The sequence below is a fragment of the Epinephelus fuscoguttatus genome, linkage group LG8 (assembly GCF_011397635.1).
Source record: "Epinephelus fuscoguttatus linkage group LG8, E.fuscoguttatus.final_Chr_v1".
NCBI lineage: Eukaryota > Metazoa > Chordata > Actinopteri > Perciformes > Serranidae > Epinephelus > Epinephelus fuscoguttatus.
The window spans coordinates 17,141,445-17,154,938 of NC_064759.1; the positions used below are offsets into that span (position 1 = coordinate 17,141,445).

The 13,494-nt window shown below is 39.8% G+C and overlaps 2 protein-coding genes across 3 annotated transcripts in view; one reads left to right on the plus strand and one right to left on the minus strand.

Moving 5' to 3' along the window:
* The window catches only part of LOC125893471 (carcinoembryonic antigen-related cell adhesion molecule 5-like), a 57,158-nt gene that overhangs the window by 8,522 nt on the left and 35,142 nt on the right, over positions 1–13,494 (minus strand). The gene's annotated exons all lie outside the window — the stretch shown is intronic.
* On the plus strand, positions 392–10,844 carry LOC125892535 (carcinoembryonic antigen-related cell adhesion molecule 5-like). 2 transcript variants are annotated; one of them, XM_049582512.1, is made up of 7 exons: positions 392–501; positions 1,141–1,458; positions 3,703–3,981; positions 4,436–4,702; positions 7,754–8,026; positions 8,192–8,443; positions 10,223–10,844. In XM_049582512.1, the coding sequence occupies exons 1-7, from the start codon at positions 456–458 to the stop codon at positions 10,249–10,251; spliced, it is 1,464 nt and encodes a 487-aa protein (XP_049438469.1). In that variant the 5' UTR covers positions 392–455; the 3' UTR covers positions 10,252–10,844. The 2 variants fall into 2 exon arrangements, with proteins under 2 accessions (XP_049438469.1, XP_049438470.1); XM_049582513.1 differs by lacking the exon at positions 10,223–10,844 and having other exon boundaries at positions 7,754–8,030; positions 8,192–8,421.

The window sequence follows — 13,494 nt, forward strand, 5'->3', positions numbered from 1 at the left end:
ATGTATTGCCTGTAAATTGAGAGTTAAATTTTTTCTCTTTAAACATAAAAACCAAGCATCCAAACCAAAACAATACAAAAAGATCTATAAAAGCTTAATTTATCACAAGAAACTAGAAACACTAGAGGCTTGTTTATTTCTGATGTCACATATTAATTCATGTTTATGTTTTGCCTAATATAAATAGCCTAACCAAACATACTCTGTTTACCAACCCCCATGTTGCTTCCGGAAGCACCAATACCACAGCAGTATGTCAGTACAAACACATTTGCACCACTGGAGGGCGACATCTTGCAGCTTTAGGGGATGACTGCATCTTCAGTGGGTTTGTCTCATTATGCAACATAGTCACTCATAAAATTGGAGCTGCCGGACGCTCACATTTATTTGGACAGTCAATCCTTTGATGGTTCAACTTTCCTCAGCTGTTCACATCTCACAACGATCGATCAATGGATATTTTAACTTTACTTTGTATTGTCTCTGCGGCTTTTACAGGTAAGAATCATGATTTTATACATTTTACTGTCTTTGCTGTCAGTGTTTGAAATACATTTTCTGTATTTTAAAAATTGTCACATTGTTGAGAAGATGTTGGACAGAAGTTTAGCAACTGATCTTGAGGTCTGCTAACCATGCTTTTGTGACTCAGTAGCAGCATGGATAACAGATCATAGTCTAACTGGTAAAGGCAATTTAATTGCTGCAATTAATTATAGTAAGCTGTACTGCATGTGGTTTTGGTGATTGGGAAATTACTTTTTTATGTAAATAAAAAAAAGTAGTTTTACTAAAACAGTATGAATCAAAATCATGTTAGATGAAGCTGCTTTGTGTGTGTTGGTTTGATAATGAACTCAAGGATCTCTTGCTAACTGGGTCACTTTGTTAGATTTGATGTCCATAATTTGATTTTAAAAAAAGATGATGTCCGAAAAGGTCCTCTATTCAAACACATATGATTGACAATCACTCTAAGTTTTTTTGATTGCTTATCTGTTTTTAATAGATAGACAACCTTAGTAAGGCATTATGGAAAAGATGATTTGGGGGGGTTTCTTTCTCTTTCTAAGTGGCCCATTTTGCAATGTACTCAACTTACTGTAGCGTTCTCAGACCTGTAACTGCCCCCTCCAGGTTTAACCAAAGGCGCTGGTGTGTTGCCTGATGTTCTGAATGCAGCTGTGGGACAGACGGTGATGTTCACCACAACACTGACTCCACCAGAGAAACCATTTCCAGTCGTGGGCTGGACATTTGGTGAAAAAAACATAATCACTTTTAGTGGTTTGAATATAACTGCACCAGAGTATGAAGGCAGGATCACCCTCTTCATGTCTACTGCGTCTCTTGAGCTCAGAAATGTGGCTCTACATGACAGCGGAGAATATAGCGTTGTCATTTTTCCACTTGGAGAAGAATTTAAGACAGGGAACACAAGGCTGAATGTATATGGTGAGACAATATTTCAAATGCATGTATTTCAGTGTTGACAAGAGAACACACGTAGCATTTCAACAAGGAAAAGACGTTTGAGTTTAAATAATTGTGTTTAGGTGTTCATTGGTTTCAAATAAGATCTATACTGAGACCAGAAACAGCTACAAAAATAACAACTGCGATTACTATTACCATTATTATCACATAACATAATAATAATTACATAGTCAGAGTCACAAATTTGATATCTTTAGACTCGACAAAATCAAAAAGAATAGGACATTAATACCAATGATTCGTGAATTCACTTGGACTTGAGCCTTTTGATCTATTGTACTTCTTGGGAACTTCTCTTAGGAAAAGAAAGCTAAGGACATTTTTACAACACATGATGAGTTAGGTACAGAAAAATACAAATTTTATTGTGTTGTGGTACTGATTTACATGCTAAGAAAGTGAAATGTCAGCACTTTTTATGATCTGGTTCGGTCTCATTTGTTTCTAAAATGGAGCATTATGCCATTATGAGCAAATTATTACTTGTTAGGACTCGCAAGGACTTGGGACATTGGTCAACCCTGACTTTGGACTTGACTCAGAACATTCTTATCTTAATTTAGGACTTGATTTGAGACTTGGGTGCAAAGACGTGAGACTTGCGAAGCAATGACTTGGTCCCACCTCTCGAACAAAGATAAACAAGTAGTGAAAAGCCTGGGAAAAGCAAGTAAATGAACCTTCAGTGAACATTTCTCTTTTGTCAAACTACTATTTTCAAGGTTAAGAATAAACTTTCACTCTCAAAGTACTTGAGTATGTAAATTGGGGGATGATTTCCTCTTTTTTCCTCTTCTTCTTTGATTTTAAATGGCAGTTGGCGTCCAAAAAGTTGCAGTAGCCCCACCTACTATTTACCGTAAGGTCTCCACTTACTACACGATTAAAAAAATCAAGAGAAGGTGGTGGTCACATTTTAACACCAAGTCACTTGATATCAATCTGTCAATTTAGGAAGCACGAGTGATTGTGAATCAGTTTCACCTGCTTTGGTGCAAGTGAAAGTGACAGCAGGTACAATGGAGAGGCAAAAGCAAGACAACCCTCAAACAGGGAATGGTTTTACATGTGGTGGTCACAGACAGTTGCTCTCTCCTTATCCTTCCTGACTGATTCTCCTCTAGTTTTGTGTTCTGCTAGTGTCCTTGTCACTACTGGTAGCATGAGGCGGTACCTGCAGCCCAATCAGGCTGCACAGGTAGTCCAGCTCCTACAGGATGGCGCATCCATCCCTGTGATCGCAAAAAGGTTTGCTGTGTCTCCCAGCACAGTCTCAAGAGCATGGAGGAGATACCAGGAGACTGGCTGTTACCTAAGGAGAGATGGACAGGGCCGTAGAAGGGCATCAACCCAGCAGCAGGACCGGTATCTGCTCCTTTGTTTGAGGAGGAACAGGAGAAGCACTGTCAGAGCTCTACAAAATTACTTCCAGCAGGCTACTGGTGTGCATGTTTCTGTCCAAACTGTCAGAAACAGACTCCATGCGGGTGGCATGAGGGCACAATGTCCTCAAGTGGGACCTGTGTTCACAGCCCAGCACCGTGCAGCATTCACCACAGAACACCAGCATTGGCAGGCCCACAATTGGCACCCTACATAATGACCTCCAGCAGGTTACTAGTGTGCTCAAGCAAGAAGTGATTAGATTTTGTTTGTCAAAGGTCAAGGTCACTGTGACCTTATCTGTCTCATTCTCATAAACACAATATCTTAAGAACGCCTTATGGGAATTTCTTAAAATTTGACACAAATGTCCACTTGGACCAAAGAATAAACTCATTACAATCTTATGGTTGAAGGTCAAAGTCAGTGTGACCTCACAAAATATGTTTTTGGCCGTAACTCAATAATTCTCATGCTAGTGATAACAAAACTTCACACAGATGTCTCATAGGATAAAAAATTAAGTGATAACATTTTAGATTCTAAAGGTCAAAGGTTAGCTTCACTGTGACATCATAATGCTATTGTGTAGATATAATGTGCTTTTGGGGGAAAATGTATGTGAAAAATCTTTTTTTTTTTTCACAGACATGGATGTAAACTATAATAGAAACTTGACCAGTGCGCAGAGGCATACAGCTGCTGGGTGATAATTTTAGTGTGTAGTGGCAGGAGCTAATGTAAACTTTAAATTCAGTGTTTCCCAATACTGTGACTCTGTCATGTGGTGGCAAATATAAATGTTCTTTTCACCCACAGAGCCAGTTTCCAGTGTAATGGCAACAGCCAGCAGCACAGACTTGGTGGAGTTCAGCAGCTCTGTCCATCTGTCCTGCTCTGCCTCTGGATCCTCTCTGTCTTTCCTCTGGCTGAACGGCAGCTATGAGGTTACAGCCAGTGACAGAGTTCAACTCACTGATGGAGGCACCATTCTCACTATATTAGACGTGACCCGCTACGACCAGGGACCGTTCAGGTGTCATGTGTCCAATCCTGTCAGTGATGGCACCAGTGATCCAATAACCTTCTCCATCAGCTGTGAGTTGCTAACCTACATATCCAGTTCTTTATCTGATGACATCTGTTTGCAAACAGAGTGAAAGAGTCTAGATTATTTCTTATTGTGGTTCCCCATTAGCTGTGCAAACTATTAAACACATATTCTGACCCACTGAAATAAAGCACAATATTACTATAAACTACAGCACAATATGAACTAAATCAATATACAATCAGTTTAATTCATAAACTGTTAATTGCAGGCTTGTTCTGTTATATTAAATTGCCCTGAGGTGTATTTTTTTTCTCATGACTTGATGTATGATAATGCTGTTGTGCATGCTAACTTTTTTGGTGTCGTTTTTTCTTGCTCTACCCCCAGATGGCCCAGAAAATGTTATTTTAACAATATCTCCTACTCATAATGAGTCATTTTCATTTTTCATTACATTTTGTTGACCTTATTTTGCTGTCATTTTATCCCTACAATCAGACGGCCCACACAATATTACTTTGACAATGTCTCCGTTAAAAGAATACCATGCAGAAGGGTCAAACATCGACCTGATGTGCTCCGCTGACTCCAAACCTGCTGCCCAATTTATATGGCTTCTGAATGGAGTCCTGCTGTCTGATACTGGACCAGAGCTCAAACTGATGAACATTCAAATGAGTCACAGTGGGAACTACAGCTGTCAGGCCTTTAACAGCAAAACTCTGAGATATGAATCATCTCCACCTGCCACCATCTCTGTACTGAGTGAGTTTGAATAAGTTTTATTTTTATTTTTTTTATTTTTTTTTTGCAAAAAAATATGGATAGAAAAGGTGAGACCTGTGATAGTATCAGAAAAAAAACCTCTTAAATACAAAACTGTTGTACTAAATATTTGTGAAACGAAAAGAAGCATTCTTGCTGTAAAAACATTTCAGGGCTCAACAATAAGGATTGTGTGATTTCCTGGGGCAAGTAAAATTCCACCTCAGGCTGGTAACTAACATCTCAGTTGCCTGATTGCACAAGTGGTAAAAAATAAATTAAACAGCTTCCTTCTCATCTCTGCTGAGATTTGCACATGTGCAGTACCATCAGGCATTTTCGAAAAAATAGAGGCAGGTAAAGACAAAGTTTATGAGCTGAAGCACAAGCAAGGATTTGAATGGGTGGCATTTGAGGATGTGGGTGAAAGATTAAACATGCCAATTAACTTTAGTCTTTGTTGTTATTTGATAACCACACACATAAATTGAAGTACCAGTGTTGTATAGAGGCAAGAAAAAAGTTCAGGCACAACTGCAGTTTTTGCATGTACAGAGACAACTGAGGCTCAGTGTGAAAAATATTTAAATAGTACAAATAATATCTCCTGGAGTGGCCAGTAGCATAGCAAACGTTGTGGCAAGTAACTACAACAAAGGGATAATGATAGTTAAATACAATCACCATTTAAATGCACATTATTTGTTGTAAGTGCAGTATCTTTACAGTAATCTAATTTAGCACAGACTTTATGGCGTTTCATATCTCAGATTTGTTTTGGGGTGACTGATAATGAAATTGTCATTCAGTAATCTAGCATTTTCTGCAAGTTGCTAAGATTACTTTTTGGTGATTTTTTTTTTTTTTTACTTTCAACATGCTGCACAATGTAGATGAACCTGAAAACATTAATTTGGCAAAATCACAAGAATATTATGTAGAAGGGTCAGACATCAGCCTGATTTGCTCAGCTGTCTCCAGACCTCCTGCCCTATTTGACTGGTTTCTGAATAGAGACCTGCTGTCTGGTACTGGACCAGAGCTCAGACTGATGAACATTTAGATGAGTCAAAGTGGGAACTACAGCTGTCAGGACTTTAATAACTCTGAGATATGAAACATCTCAGCGGACAGTTGTCTCTGTACTGGGTAAGTTAGAATGAAGAGGTTTAGTGGATATAGAAGTGATATTTCTCAGAAGATGGCACATGCATAATTTGTACAGATAACATGTGTATTCTAATCAGTGCAACTGGCAAATATAGCCAATACAGAAGCTGAAGCCATTACCTAAAGAAGCTAACAGCTCAAATACATTGATAGAAAAGCTTAAAGGTAGCTCTGTGTTCCTACAAAACACCTTTCACTTTGCAGGATTCTGTTATGCCCAGTCTAGGGGTGTCTGGGACACAACATGAAAGGCCCCCATCTTCCCCAAGTCCCAAGTAGCCACAACGAAAAAGACGTATGGAACGATCAATAGTGCGAATTTATTTACAATATTTAAATAACAGAATTAACTGAAATAGTAACTTCAGGGTGGACTAAGGCCAAAATAACAAACAAAAACAATCCTGCTCAGGGAGTAAGTAAGTAAATAACCTAACCGAACAATAAAAAAACAAATGACAAAAAGCTTACCTCCCTAACTAAATGAACAGGAGAAAAAGGGTAAGTAACAAAACTGGCGGTCCACCCCTACGATTTAACAGTCTTTAACACAATAATGATTTACTGCAACAATAATATGTGTGGCCGGTTGGGAGAGGAGGAAGGTGACGTCTGCCTGCTAGCTCGAAGCAACTGCCATCTTTGTCCTTTAAAAACCTGAACGCCCTTGGCGGCAGCCAATCAGGAACGAGCACCGATCAAATTCACCAATCCTCGCCGGGCTATGGCACACACCTATTTGCATACAGAAAACACAGAGAACATGCACAGAGAACACATGCAGCAAACACACACAAACAAAATAAATTACGACAACAGTCGTAACAGTTCTTATTAAATCAATGTTTAGAAAAATCTAAACCTGATATTGACACTAGTCGCCCAAAGAGAGTGATATGTTTCTAAGTATTTAATATTTTTTTTTAGAAATGTGAATAAACAATAAATGTGTGTGTGTGTGTGTGTGTGTGTGTGTGTGCGTGCGTTCAACAAAGATAGTTTTAAACCTGAAGCATCTGAAGGTTTGAATCTATTAACAATTAAAACAATATAGACAATAGGGCTGGGCAATTAACCGAAAATATACCAAAACCGACATTCAGACCCTCTAACTGACGTAATCTTACGGTCAGCGATTTCGGTTATTACTTTCCCCATGCTGTCCCCTTGAAAAAAAACCGTGTAAGACTCCACCCCCTCCATCTAGTCAGCATTCACAAACCCATGTGTTCTCACAACCCAAAGCGACGCCAGAGCAGCACGCATTCGGTGCAATGTGCTTGTTTTTTCGTCTGGCGCACAGCTCCACGGACCTGCTTCTCCCTCCGGTGTTTCCCACGGAGCTCTGCCCCGTTTGAAAGGCGAAGGAAGCCCATATGTGGAAAGACGTCACTTCCAAGATGTAGAATGTGTATTATAGAAGAGAAACACACATTTCAGGACCGCTGACTTGTATCATCAGAACAGACGTGTCCTGTGATTTTCAGCCTCCTTTCATATTTAATAGAGGGGGGACAGAAAAGAGGGAGACTGACAGGCGCCCTACAACTAGTGCTCCCACAAAGCAACTGTCGCTGTCACAGGCGTTTACAAATGCCACACAATATGCAAAGGATTCAAGAATAATAGTCAAGCATAAAACTAGTTTTAACAAAGAGATACTTAAAAAAAGACATCCAAACTCAAAAAACTTTTAAGTTGCATTGCTGAAATCTATAAATGTTTTAACAACTCTTGAGTGTGGACCATCAGACACTTGATACATTGTAGACATGAAAAACAGTAATTACAATGTTTGCCTCTTCCTTTATTTAGTTACATTAGGTACTTCAGTTACTTTTGTTCTTGTTCTCATATTTGTTCTGATCTTCTGCCCAACAGAGAGACTATCAAGTGCTTCAGTTACATCGTCAACAAACGTGCCGATTGAAGGAAACTCAGTCAGCTTAACCTGTGACGCTGCTGGCTCTGTCTTTACCAGAAAGTGGATGAAGGATGGCTCAGATCTGATCCTGTCTGACAACATAATACTTTACGATGAGAACAGAGTGCTGTCTTTTAAGAGCCTGACCAAAAAAGACAGTGGAGAATATTCCTGTACGGTCAGCAACCCCGTCAGCAGTGATGAAGCTAAATACTCCATGGAGGTCAACTGTAGGTGACAAACTGTACTTTTAGTGCTCAAAATGATGAGTGATATAAACAACACTGTAGTACTGAAATATCCTGTTTTTTGGTCACTAACACAAAAGTTTATTTTATTTTATGTTCTTTATCATTTGTGCTGCTGTGAGAGCTTTACAAATATCTGTTTTGCAGATGGACCAGAAAATGTTCAAATCACAGGTCCAAGTCAGATACATCTGACAGAGACCTTGACTTTAACCTGCTCTGCTGAGTCCAGACCACTTGCCACTTACACCTGGATGCTGAATGGGATAAAGATACACAATTCTGCTGTGTTCACCAAAGACAACATTCAACATTCTGACAGTGGCATCTACACCTGCGAAGCGATGGATGACGTAACTGGAAGAAAAATGTCTGCAGACCATGATCTGTCTGTAACAGGTACCAGGATGGTGTTGATGCAGATTTTGTTGATACTCTTGAATATCGTGATCAACCCACTGTGTTATATCTCTGATAATCTGAAGGGTAGCAGGCTTCCTAAAGATGTTTCTTACAGATCTATTCAGTCAGTGACTACATTAACATGCACAAAATTTTCTGGTCTTTGCCTTTATTCCGAAAAAGACAATATTAAGCTGTTAACGTGTCTAATGAAAATGAATATGCCACTAATACTCTCGTGAACATGCAGCCCTGTATACTCCGATTACTCCAGTTAATGCGCCCTTACGTGTTATATGTCACAGCTCCCCGACCGTGGTCAAAAAGCACAAGGGAGATTTGTTTACCTCCAGGGCCAAAGTCACTTTGGGGTTAACCACAACCCCTTTCACTCTACCAGCAGCTGGAAAGCAACACATGGGAGCTCCATATTGGTCTTGAGAAGTGGCAGCCTCTACTGACAGAAAAAGTTACTTACACTGCACATTTACTGTTAACCACTTTATTGCTGGCTGTAGTCCCGTTTTCCTACTCACTTCTGCTGTCGTCACCGTCATTCGTATCACCCGCTCACTCAGTGTGCGCACACATACGTATACCCACCTGTCTATTACAGGAACCATGCTACTTTATAAAGAATAGAATATGAAGCTGTCCTCGTGAATGCCTCATTGTTCAATTTGTCATTACAATGTCAAAACAACCAACTAACCTGATTCATTTTTTGACTCTTGTTTGAGGAAACCAGTCACGTGCTAACACTCAGCTGTGTTTTGAGTCACACTTGTTATGACAGACTGTGTTGAAAACAGGAAGAGAGCAAGCTGCTTATCCTGTGAAAGTAATGTAGGCGTCTTGCTGAGTAGACTCCATATATGGTTCTGTACACATGCCCACCACCCGAGAACATGCCATATCATGAAGACAACCAGAAACATCGCGTTACGTACACCCCACAACAGACAGTTTAATTCACTACATCTCTCTATATCAAGGGGAGGGTGATGGAACGTTGTGCAAGGGGAGAAGGAGGAGTCTACTCAGCATGTGATCACAGTGCAGCCGTGTTAAAAGCACCTGTGCATTGTATGTGACAACAAACCTGATGAAGCCATGGGCGAAACTCGTCGTCTTTAACATTTCAAGTGAAGACTACATTAATTGGAGAGGGGCTAAAGAGTCTCATGTGGCTCCAGAGTCGGAGGTTACCAACCTCTGGACCAGTGTGTAGGATTTAGTGGCATCTAGCAGTGGCCAACGTGAAAACGCAAAATGCCCAATCTGGAACCAATGTTTGGTTTGTCCGCTTTGGGCTACTGTAGAAACAACATGGCGAACTCTGTGAAAAAGGACCCACTCTGTTTGTAGATAGGCTTACTTGCAAGTATTTATTAGCTAATGAAAACTTTATTTTTTTCTGTGATTAAGCGACCAATGAAATCTTGCCAACTAATGACCTTTCTGGTTGGCTAACATTTGGTCGACTATTAGGGGGAAGCCCCAGTTGCAAGTGATCTGCAAACTTTTAAATATGAAATTCTTTTTCTACTGTATACTATTGGTAAGTCTGTGATCAGGTTTATTCTGACTGATTTAAAGAGGCTTCCTCCCCCCATTCACCAGACTCCTGTGTTTACCACAGTGCTCAATGTCAGACTTTGAACCAGGAAGAAGAAATTCAGTTCAGACAGGATATTAATCAGATATCTTTTCAACTGATATGATACTGCTGTAAAAGTAATGCAATGTTTTTCCCCCTCACTTTTTCTTTTCTAGGAGCTCCATTATTTAGAGGTCAGGTTTGACAAGAACAAAGGCAGTGGGACTGTCCAGCCTGGGCCACAGAATGACACATCAGAATATGTCAAACTCCAAGTGAACAACAGTCATCCTAAAGCGTCCTCACCTCCTTCCTATGACGACCAGTTGCAACAGAAGGGAACAGCTCCTCAGCCTCCTAATGCCACACAAGTTGACTCAAGTTTGCAAGAAAGCAACCACACTGGATCTGAAGGATCCTTATAGGGGACTATTTTGGACTTGAGTTTATTTCGTCAAAGCACTTAATCAACAGCAGTTAATAATCAACCAGTCTGTGACAGTTATTGCCGTGACTGAGGTCACACAGCACAATGCTGGCCTATTTGCTTTCATTCACATATAACAGCTTTGTTTGTCTGTGCACAGTTAATGCAAAGTGCACATAACATGTGAGTGGAAATTTTCTCTTTATGTGATTCAGTTGTTTGCTTGAGCATAATGTTTGACACCGATGTGGTGTCATGATTGACTCCTCGTGTGTACTGTGTGATTCAATTATGGATTTATGTTTTGCATCGTACAAAATGAAAAATATTGGTTATTTAATTATATTTAATTCACCTTTCACTGGTGTGTATCAGGACATGGATATACTTTGAGCTTGTTTTTTGGCGAGTACAGTGGTGAACTTTAATGACCTAGCAGTAATGGAAAGATTAATGTTATCAGTTGGTCCAAAGGAGCAGTTTAAAAATCAATACAGATACACGTCTTAATAATTAAATTCCACCATGATAAAGTTAAACTTTATTAAAACACAAAGGGGAGGTCTGCTGCCACAATATCCAAAACGCTAGCATGGAAAAATAAGCATAACAATGGGTCTCTCTGTAGTTCCACTTAAATCATAGAGGAAACCAGAGGTGTGGACTCAACTCACATGACTTAGACTCGAGGTAGACTCCACTCACAAATTTGTTGACTTTAGACCTGACAGAATCAAAAAAGGCTTGCAACACAACTTGGACTTTAATTGCATTGACTTGTCACTTCGCCTGAACTTGAGCCTTTTGATTTGGAAATACTTGACACCCTCCCCCCCCCAAGCCCAAAGATTAGAAAGCTATTTAAAATGTGCCACAAATCAATTCATTTGCTGAAATCAGCTAATGTTAAAATTATTCATTCTCAACAAGCCAACACACAATTCCTCAGAGGATTCTCTTTGTAACACCCAAAGAGGAAATAAGAAAAGCACATTTTAATGGAACTAATCATGAATTCAAAAGAACATACGTGGAGAAAAGTTAATCTAGAAATAAAAAACATGAAGGGGGAGGAAGCAAAATTACAACCATTACCCCTAAATGTCACTGCATTTCAATTACTGCAATAAATTCAAAGTTCAAGGTGAATAAATATGTTGCTGTGCCAACCTGACGTCATCACAGCAACACAATCTACTCAAATAACAAAGCACTAAGATTATAGGAAGGTGTGAATGAGCGAAAGCAGTAAATTAAGATAGTTTTTCTTTTGTGGTCTAAAATCTCTTAATAAATAAATGACAATATTTAGAGAGAGAGAGAGAGAGAGAGAGGTAATGACAGTAGCTTACAACAACATTGTTGAAAGTAATAATATTATAGTTATAGTTCTGGCTACTGTGGTACAATATGTTGAAAGTATGTATTAATATCTGGCAGTATACATGTGTGACAATAGTCATATGTGTATAATAACAGTAGAAGTATGACTAATGACTAATGATGCCAGCAGCAGCAGGAGGCATCTGGCAGGACCACGGCAGCAGCACAACCACACACGTCATGCTGTCCAGGCACCGCTGCGATATGAGTGAATCTGAGAGACAGTGGAGCACAAAGGCTCCGGAAAAGAAGCCGAGTTAGTGACATCCAGAATGGCCGAGTTAGCAAGATGCAGTAATAGAATATGAGAGAGAGAGAAGGAGAGAAGGTGCCCGGTGTATTATAGGGGGGTCCTCCGGCAGACTAGGCCTAAGTCAGCCTAACTAGGGGCTGGTACAAGGCAAGCCTGAGCCAGCCCTAACTATAAGCTTTATCAAAGAGGAAAGTCTTAAGTCTAGTCTTAAATGTGGAGATGGTGTCTGCCTCCCGGACCGTAACAGGAAGATGATTCCACAGGAGAGGAGCCTGATAGCTGAAGGCTCTGGCTCCTGATCTACTTTTGGAGACTTTAGGGACCATGAGTAACCCTGCGTTCTCAGAGCGCAGTGTTCTGGTGGGATAATATGGCACTATGAGCTCTCTAAGATATGACGGAGCTTGACCATTTAGAGCTTTAGAAGTTAACAGTAGGATTTTAAATTCAATTCTGGATTTCTGGACCAGAAGAAATGCCTGCGTGAGAAAGCTGCTCTTGATTGGTCAGAATTTCCATGTGGGAAAAATCCAGGAAATAAAAAAACATTGAAGAAGAGTACACTTGCAAGATAAATGTGACACTTTCTAATGTCACAATGGAGGGACAACTACACAGGTTGATTTTAGCGCTGCTCATCGTGGACTATATTGCTGTCATTGTTCATTTTAGTCAAACCATACAGTTTGAAAACGAGGCGCGGCTCCAACTAGAAAACTGTTTTTATGCAGCATACAAACCAGAACAATACAAAAATATCTATAAAAGCTTAATTTACCACAAGAAACTAGAAACACTAGAGGCTTTTTTTATTGGTGATGTCACACATTAATTCATGTTTATGTTTTGCCTAATCTAAATTGCCCAACCAAACATCCCCTGTACACTTACCTCCATGTTGCTTGTGGTATCACCAATACCACAGCAGTATGTCAGTACTAACACATTTACACCACTGGAGGGCGACGTCTTGCAGCTTTAGGGTATGACTGCATCTTCAGTGGGTTTGTCTCATTATGCAACATAGTCACTCATAAAATTGCAGCTGCCGGACGCTCACATTTATTGGGACAGTCAAACTTTGATGGTTCAACTTTCCTCAGCTGTTCACATCTCACAACGATCGATCATGATTTTATACATTTTATTGTCTTTGCTGTCAGTGTTTGAAATACATTTTTATACTTGAAAAACATTCTTGAGATGTTGTTGGAAAGAAGTTTAGCTAATGATCTTGAGGTCTGCTAACCATGCTTTTGTGACTCAGTAGCAGCATGGACAACAGATCGTAGTCTAACTGGTAAAGGCAACTTAATTGCTGCAATTTATTATAGTAAGCCGTGCTGCAAGTGGTTTTGGCGATTTGGAAATGTCTGGTTTTATGT

Bases quoted from the DNA above. Each gene is read 5' to 3' on its own strand.
- LOC125892535 (XM_049582512.1), top strand. From the start codon at position 456: ATGGATATTTTAACTTTACTTTGTATTGTCTCTGCGGCTTTTACAG. The intron at 502-1,140 runs GTAAGAATCATG...TGCCCCCTCCAG, and splicing joins TGTCTCTGCGGCTTTTACAG to GTTTAACCAAAGGCGCTGGT. The intron at 8,027-8,191 runs GTAGGTGACAAA...TCTGTTTTGCAG, and splicing joins ATACTCCATGGAGGTCAACT to ATGGACCAGAAAATGTTCAA.